The sequence below is a fragment of the Nematolebias whitei genome, chromosome 17 (assembly GCF_014905685.2).
Source record: "Nematolebias whitei isolate Nwh7 chromosome 17, NemWhi1, whole genome shotgun sequence".
Lineage (NCBI taxonomy): Eukaryota > Metazoa > Chordata > Actinopteri > Cyprinodontiformes > Rivulidae > Nematolebias > Nematolebias whitei.
In genome coordinates this window covers 18,111,393-18,120,549 of record NC_056514.1, presented here as the reverse complement: position 1 = coordinate 18,120,549, position 9,157 = coordinate 18,111,393, and the positions used below count along the sequence as shown (strand labels likewise).

General features: G+C 45.6%; 1 protein-coding gene across 1 annotated transcript in view; it reads right to left on the bottom strand.

The window, feature by feature from the left end:
• The window catches only part of dhrs7cb (dehydrogenase/reductase (SDR family) member 7Cb), a 15,065-nt gene extending 8,943 nt beyond the window's left edge, over positions 1-6,122 (bottom strand). Inside the window, exon 1 of the mRNA XM_037691614.1 lies at positions 6,090-6,122. Within this exon, the coding sequence (XP_037547542.1) occupies positions 6,090-6,122 (33 nt within the window). The remainder of the gene's footprint in view (positions 1-6,089) is intronic.
• Between the last annotated feature and the right edge of the window lie 3,035 nt (positions 6,123-9,157).

The following is a 9,157-nucleotide window of genomic DNA, read 5'->3' as shown; positions in this document are numbered from 1 at the left end:
TTATTAGTAAAATATTATTAATCAATATTAATAATATTCACACTAATAATTAGTATTAAGTTTAAATATTACTTATTAATATTAATAATTATTTATATTAAAACAAACAATTATTAACAATAATCATTTATAATTAATATTTATTATAAATAATACTAATTAATAATAATAACAGGTGATAATAGGTAATAATAGGTGCCTTCCTTGCATGTTGAACCAAAATGGCTCCGTATGTTACTCGGTTTCTATGAAGAGTTTTCTCCTGTTCATTTTCTATGGTAAATTTGGCATCTTTATTAACAAAATATGTCGCCATGGTAACTGCGAATGCCAATAAAAGTAACTGCACACTTCCCGGAGCCGGGCCGGTCGTTTTGATATAACTTTTGTGGAGGTCCACGTTGTGGTTCGGGCCACATTAAAGTTGAAAAAGATACACTTTTCAGGTGTAGAATAATAAGTGGGCAGTCACCAACTAGTTCCTGGAGTTGGTGAGATATTGCGTCTTTGTTCGCAATTACGTGTCCATGGTAACTCGAAATGTCAATAAAAGTAATAGCACACATCACGGGGCCGAGCCGGAAGTTTTGATATAACTTTTGTGGGAGTAGACGCTGTGGTTTGGGCCGCATTAACGGAGATAGAAATGTAGACACTCTTACGAGGTGTAGAATGATAGGTACCTATGTCCCCAATAAAGGTTTTTAAATCACAGCTAATCTTTCTTCTTCAGCAGGTATCCCTTCAGTAAACAGCAAGAAACTCTCAGTTTTTTTGTAATCCATTAAACTTTCTTCTGTTAAAGTCAAAACGGCCTAAATTTCCCCAGAGAAATAAGGAAGCTGATTCATTTTCACTGTAAATTTAAAATCTTACATCTAACATACAAAACTCTCTACAACAAGCTTTATTGTAGGTTAAAGATCTTATTGTTCTATATTTTCCTAACATCACGCTTGGCTCTCAGGCTGCAGGTTTACTCGTGGTTCCTAGACTTTCCAAAAGCAGAATGGGAGGAAGATCTTTCAGTTCTCAGGCTCCTCTCTTGTGGAACCAACTTCCAGTTTCTGTCCATGAGGCTGACACATTGTCCAGTTTTAAGTCTTTACTTTTGGATAAATCCTATAGTTAGGGTCGGCTTGGTTTCCTGAGCTATCCTTCAGTTATGCTGCTACGTTGCTGATTTTACTCACTCTATTGTTCATTTGTATTTGCAGTTATTTCTATCACCAACGTGTTTTATCGTTTTCTCCATCGAAGCTCACCTGGACCCGTCATGTGTCTGTGTCTCGTTCCTGTCCTCTCAACCCCAGCCAGTCGAGACAGATGGCCGCCCATCCTGAGCCTGGTTCTGGTTCTGATGGAGGTTTCGTCCTGTTAAAAAAGAGTTTTTTCTTTTCACTGTCGCCTGTGAACTTGCTCAGTGTGTGAGGTTGTGAGTAGAGATTAAACTCTATCTGACGGCTTCCAGCGATAGATAACGTTTACTTGTTTACATCTTTTAATGTATGTGAATGTTATTGTACAGTGTCCTGAGACAACTTTGTGAATTGGCACTGAATAAGTAAACTGCAATGAGTTGTAAAACTCTCTGGAGCGTCAAGAACAACAGTAGAGGCTGAGTATGAACGTTTCAACTGGATATTAAAAAACGTCTCCAAAATCTTTCTATTTTGAACGTTTTCACAGGTAAAATTATTTCTGTGGCATTGGATTTACAGATTAATTATTTTATTTATTTTAGTCTAGCACATTTCTGGTTTGGTGTGAGAAAACTAACACCATCCTATATTTTACAAGTTTATGTTTTTGCATATTTTTGTCAGTTTACCATATATACAGGTCCTTCTCAAAAAATTAGCATATTGTGATAAAGGTCATTATTTTCCATAATGTAATGATAAAAATGAAACTTTCATATATTTCAGATTCATTGCACACCAACTGAAATATTTCAGGTCTTTAATTGTTTTAATACTGATGATTATGGCATACAGCTCATGAAAACCCAAAATGTCTGTCCCAAAAAATTAACATATTTCATCCCACCAATGAAAGACAAGTGTTTTTAATACAAAAAACGCCAACCTTCGAATAATCATGTTCAGTTATGCACTCAATACTTGGTCGGGAATCCTTTTGCATGAATGACTGCTTCAATGCGGCGTGGCATGGAGGCAATCAGCCTGTGGCACTGCTGAGGTGTTATGGAGGCCCAGGATGCTTCGATAGCGGCCTTAAGCTCATCCAGAGTGTTGGGTCTTGCGTCTCTCAACTTTCTCTTCACAATATCCCACAGGTTCTCTATGGGGTTCAGGTCAGGAGAGTTGGCAGGCCAATTGAGCACAGTAATACCATGGTCAGTAAACCATTTACCAGTGGTTTTGGCACTGTGAGCAGGTGCCAGGTCGTGCTGAAAAATGAAATCTTCATCTCCATAAAGCTTTTCAGCAGATGGAAGCATGAAGTGCTCCAAAATCTCCTGATAGCTAGCTGCATTGACCCTGTGCTTGATAAAACACAGTGGACCAACACCAGCAGATGACATGACACCCCAGTGACTGTGGAAACTTGACACTGGACCTCAAGCAATGTGAATTCTGTGTCTCCTCTCTTCCTCCAGACTCTGGGACCTTGATTTCCAAAGGAAATGCAAAATTTACTGTAATCAGAGAACATAACTTTGGACCACTCAGCAGCAGTCCCAGGTGAGATGCTTCTGACGCAGTCTCTTGTTCAAGAGTGGCTTGTCCTGGGGAATGCGGCACCTGTAGCCCATTTCCTGCATGCGCCTGTGCACGGTGGCTCTGGATGTTTCTACTCCAGACTCAGTCCCCTGCTTCCGCAGGTCCCTTCTCGTTGTGCAGCGTTTTCTGCCACACTTTTCCCTTCCCACAGACTTCCCACTGAGGTGCCTTGATACAGCACTCTGGGAACGTTGGTTACGTACTGTAACCCCAGATTCTATGAGTATAGGCGTAGCCCTTTAAGGCTGTCGCTGATGGGTTTATCCCGTTATGCGCAGCATAAGCACTGAAAAAATTTAGTCCACGCCCACCTGCTGTGTGGGCCCCACCCGGTCCGTATAAATTACGTTAAGAGCGGGAAATCGGCACCCAAAATAGCTTTTTTCTTCAGCCATTTAGGAGCCAGTGAGGCCCGACGCTTAAAGGGTTACGCCTATACTCATAGAATCTGGGGTTACAGTACGTAACCAACGTTCTATGTCGTATAGGCTTCGCCCTTTAAGGCTGTTGCTGATGGGTTAAGGGCGAAGCGGATGTGGTCCTCGCCTCACTGGGTCCATTCGAACACAGTATGAAGCAGAAGCTTGCCCAAAAAAACGTCTTGTCACTCAGCTCCTCATGTGCATAACTACGCGTTGCGTAATTATGTGCCATGCACAGACGCATGTTGTATAACTATGCGTTCTGACAAAACATGAACGCCCTGGAAATTTTCAACGGGGAGAGGATGTTGAAAAGAAGAGGGGGGGGGGGGCATGAACCAACTGGTTCATGGCTGAACAGTATAAACAGATCAATAACAATGAACTGATTATTGATCAAATGAACTGATTGGTAACAATAGTCATGAACTGATTAATGACAATAGAACCAAAATAACAGTCACAACTTGTGACTGATAACATCTCACACTGTAATGCTTGCAGACAGATGTGAGCTTAAACAGAGTTCCATGAGAACAACAATATTCATTCTGTTAGAGCACTAAGGACAGAATGTGTCATGGAACGAGCCGTCACATCACGTAAATAAAGCGAATGAATGAGCAGGGTGTTGACCACGCAGTCGCAGTGCAAATGTCCTGCATTGACATACCATTATGCAGAGCAGTCGAAGATGCGATACCCCTGGTCGAGTGTGCTTTGAGGTTGACAGGAGGCTCTAAATCTGATGCTTGTAGGCTTCAGAAATGGCCTCACACAGCCAGTGTGACAAGCGCTGGGTGGATAACGGGCGACCTGCAGATGCATCTCTATAATGCACAAACAGGTGTTGAGTTTGACGCATTACAGCTGTGCACGCTATGTAACACGTCAACGCCCGCACCGGACAGAGAAGAAGAAAAGATGCTTCTTCTTCTGATCTGTGGGGGGGAGGGAAAAACCCCTCCAACGATATCACTCTTGATTTAAAAGAGCTCGTGATGTTTTTAGGCATAAAAGCTGGGTTTGGTCTTAAATCATCTGAACTACCGTCAGCCTGGATTTTGAGACATGACGGAGCGGCAGAGAGGGCAGATAAATCACTCACCCTCTTAGCGGATGTTAAAGCCAGCAGCAGGGCTGTTTTAGGAGACAAGAATTTAAGTGAAAACTGATCCAGAGGCTCAAATGGAGCTTTGATCAGGGCTCGCAGGACCAGCGTTAAATCCCACTGTGGCACAAGTGGGCGTGAAGCAGGCCTGCGTCTCTGTACGCCTTTTAGAAACCACTTCATCAGCGGGTGATTAAAAGCTGTTCTGTCTCCGAGCCCTTCGTGGCAGGAAGAGATGGCTGCAGCGTACGTTTTAATTGTGCTGAATGTCAAATTACTGTCCATCAGCTGTTGTAGAAAGGACAACACACCGCCTAATGGACATGAGGTGGCCTCTACACCTTTCTCTGTACACCAGCGCTGAAAAGCCGTCCACTTTGATGTGTACAGAGCTGTGGTAGATGCAGCACGTGAATCCTGGATTGTGCACACTACCTCCTGTGGGAGACCCATCCTCTCTAAGCGGGACCGCTCAGCGGCCAGACCCACAGGTGCTGGCCTATTTCTGGGTAACTCCTGATCGCTCCTCCTGCTTGAAGGAGAGCGTCCTCCCTCCACGGCAGTTTCCATGGGCGACCCGACAACAGACGTTGCAGGACTGGGAACCATGGTGCGTTCACGCGCTCGGGAGCCGCCAGGAGAGCTGTCAATCCCTCCTCCTGAACTCGGTTCAGGAATCGTAAAATCAGAGGAGGTGGGGGAAACGCGTACAGAAGCGTTTTGGGCCATGGGCTGTGAACAAATGCATCCACCCCCAGCGGTGGATCGTCTCGCGGGCTCAGGGAAAACCATAGTTGACACTGAGCGTTCTCTCGTGTCGCAAACAGGTCCACAGCTGCTTTGCCAAACTTCTGCCACGTCTGAACCATCAGGTCTGGATGGAGGGTCCAGTCCGCGTGACGTGGGCCGCCCCTGGACATCACATCTGCCCCTCTGTTCAGAACACCGGGTATGTAAACTGCTCTGATGGAGAGCAGGTTTTGGTGAGCCCAACACAGTAGCTTTCGCGCAATGTGTAACATCTGGGCTGAATGCACACCCCCCTGACGGTTTATGTACGCAGCAGTCACCATGTTGTCTGTGTGAATCAACACATGTTGATTCTATAGCACGGGAGCAGAGTGTTGAATCACATTCAGCACTGTGCGACACTCCAAAACAATTATGGGGGCTGATGGGTGGTGGGGCCACAGCGCCCCTACTGCTTGAGATAGGCATGTCCCCCCCAGCCTGACAGCGACGCGTCCGTGAAGACTGACACGTGTGACGAGGGTCTGCTGACGGGAACTCCCTGACAGAACCAGGGTGTTTCCCCAGTGTCGGAGGTCTACTCTCACGGAGGGAGGGACAGTGATCATCCGTCTCTTTTGTTTTAATGGATCCACACGCAGACGCGCAAACCACCTCTGGAGGCGTCTCATGTGTAACAAACCCAGCAGAACCACTGTGTGAGCTGATGACATCATTTCCAACAGCTTCATGATGGAGACAACTGTTACCACTCTGCCAGGTCTTACGTGGCGGAGTTGACTTTTAAAAGTGTCGAATCTCGTTTGTGATAAACGAGCCTTCATGGTGGTTGAATTTAATTCCACTCCCAGATAAACAAATGTCTGGGCCGGGAAAATCGAGCTTTTCTTCCAATTTATGGCGAAGCCCAGATTTAACAGGTGTGATGTCAACACCTGAGCCTGCATCAACGCCTCCTGTCTGGAGTGTGACAAGAGCAGCAGATCATCCAGGTAAAACAAAACTCTCATCCCTGCTCTGTGTAACAGATGCAGGGCTGTCTCCATACACAGAACGTACGATGACCGGCAGCCCGTTGTACTGATACTTCATCCCCTGAAAGGAGAAAAACTCAGGAATTTTCTGTGTTTTGGGATGATCGGTATGCGTTTCTCTGGATGTTGTACAACAGCTGTCTGGTTGTCAACATGTGAAAAAACGGTCTGTCCATGATCACCTTGTTGAAAAAACTGACAGATCCAAGATCGGTCTCATCCCTCCGGTCCGTTGGGAACCAGGAAGTAACGTGAGTAAAACCCTGTGTTTTCTCTCCGTTGGGGAACTCTGGAGATTACTTTTATCAGAAACACTTGGACTTCTGCATTTAGGGATGAGATTTGGTCTGATGATGACAGGACCGTTTCTATAACTCCTCCGAATGGAGGGGGTCGGGTTGCAAACTGTAACTTGTAACCATTTGCATAACACCCTGTCCATCCATCTGAACGGCGAGCATGTTTTAGCCACTCTACGTAACGTTCGTGGAGTGAACGTGCGTTTAAGTGATGCGTCACGTTTTGTACGGCTGTCAGCAGTCCGCCCCTCAACCGCCGTCATGCGTCGCGGGAATGTTTTCTGCGTGACCCAAGGCGAGGCTTCCTCGAAAAAAGGCTCTGAACGCACCCGTGCGCTGCGTTCGGACCGCGGACCAACCTTCATGTACAGGTGGGCCAGTGTGTGCTGAGGCGAAGCGTGTGACAGCTGATGACGCCGTGGGGCTGCGTGTTTGACGTCGCTGTGCGAACGTTGAGAGGCGGAGGGCGTGACTTCATCTACGCCGTGCGGTTGGAGTGAAGGCTGCGAGCCCCGCGGGAGCACACGTTTTCTCTGGAGGGACGCGCGCCGCTCTCGCTGGAGGGAGGCGGAACTCGTCACCGGGTTCGTTCAGCTGCCTCACGCTTATGCTGCCGTGAGCTGCTGAACGCTGAGACACGGTGGGTGACGGCTGCCCGCGTTTGATTCGGTGAGGCTCTGGGAGTATGGGGTACCGGGCCCTTTGATATGGGCTGTTAGGTCCCTGTATGACCGGTGTCAGAGCCTGGTCCGCATCGCCGGCAGTAAGTCGGGCTTGTTCCCGATGAGAGTTGGACTCCACCCAGAAAGGCCCCTGGACCGGGATTTGAACCAGGGACCTGCTCGCTGAGAGGCAGCAGCTCTACCAGTTGCTCCACCGTGCTGCCCGTACATAAACTCATTATCAACAATATAAGAACTGAGGGAAGACACTTGTGGTGTGGAAGCATTCCTGGCAGAGCTTGTTATGCAGCAGCTGGCCTTTACTTACACCAGTCTAAGGTTTGGTCACAAATGCTGAACATCATCATTCACAACACATCAATATATAACATTAATCACTTAAAGTCAAGTCAAGGTCACTCCATACTGGTGCTGGTAGACTCCTTATGATACTCTAACACTAACCCACACCAGATACTAAAAGCAAAGGTTCACATACCAACAAAGTCATCTTTGTGAAAAGAAACCGTCCATCATGAAACAGGGGTGGAGGCCTACGTGTTCAACTGTCCCCCTCTTACAATGCTGTGATTGCTAGTATCACTCAGCCCTCTGTGAACAGTAAACAGCCATCAGTGTACTAATGATCCATTGTTAGGCTGATGGTCCTTCTTGAGCATGTGATCAGCTGGTTTTGGTTGTCAGCAGCAAAACTGGTTGATCCACTCTGAGAAGGTGCTATTTAAGAGACTGAGCTGAATACAGCTCCTCAGACTGAGGAAGCCTCTCGGATGAGAGACGAAATGTTTCTACATTTTTTTGTTGTTTTGCTTTGTTTTGTTTTTTTGAATGTCCAGAGGACCAGATTTAACTTTTTAGATTTTTCTACCTGGATTATTGAGCATGCATCAGGATATTTTGTACTCTTTGAGATTCACTGTGAATGTAAAGTGCATTATAAATAAAAGTTATTATTATTATTATTATTATTATTATTATTATTATTATTATTATAGCTGTTGGGGGAAGAATCAGTTTTGTGTTTCCTTGACTGATGAAGTTTTCTGGATGGAACGTGAAACGTTTCAGCACAAAAAAATAAACTGTCCAGATGACCTGACTGAAAATTGTTGGAAAGGTTCACATACTTTTACCACTCACAGATATGTACTACTGGATCATTTTCCTGAATAAATAAATGATCAAGCATAATATTTTTGTCTCATTTGTTTAACTGGGTTCTCTTTATCTACTTTTAGGACTTTTGTGAAAATCCGATGATGTTTTAGTTCATATTTATGAAGAAATATAGAAAATTATAAAGCGTTCACAAACTTTCAAGCAGCACTAGAAAAAAGAAGGTCAACGGGAGTATCACAGACTTCCCTCTTTCCAGTGACACTTTGTGTTCCCAAGTACAAAGTAGTTCCCAAGCCAAAGTGAATAATGACAGCCACAGCTGCACATCTCTCTGCCTGTTTTTGCTCATCATGCATGGGGTTCAGTCAGATGCCTCGCTGTCTGTCCCATTAGAGGACATTGACAAGGTCCAGCAGGAAATGACTGTTCCCGTCTTTGGTGAAGGCCCACCTGATGGTAGACCACCTGAACTGACTGGTCTTGTCATGCCTGGTTTCATCCATTTCCATATATTCAAAGCCCTATGAGGGCACCTGTTTGTAGCAGTCTCAGTTTAACTTTTACTTTTTACTCATGCATCTGTTGGACCTATTTTATTGTTATTGGTGTTTCTGGTGGGCAACATACTGATAGAGCTGCTGCCTCTCAGCGAGTAGGTCCCTGGTTCAAATCCCGGTCCAAAGGGCCTTTCTGGGTGGAGTTTGCATGTTCTCTCCGTGAATGCGTGGGTTTTCTCCGGGTACTCCGGTTTCATCCCACAGACAGAAAAAATACATGTTGGGCTGACTGGTAACTCTAAATTGTCCCTAGGTGTGAGTGAGAGAGTGAATGGTTGTTTGTCTCGTGTGTCTCAATGTGTCCCTGTGATGGACTGGAGACCTGTCCAGGGTGCACCCCGCTCCTCGCACAGTGATTGCTGAACATGGACACCGGCGACCCCCGTGACCCAAAATGGAAGAAGCGGGTAAAAGATCATGGATGGTGTTTCTGGT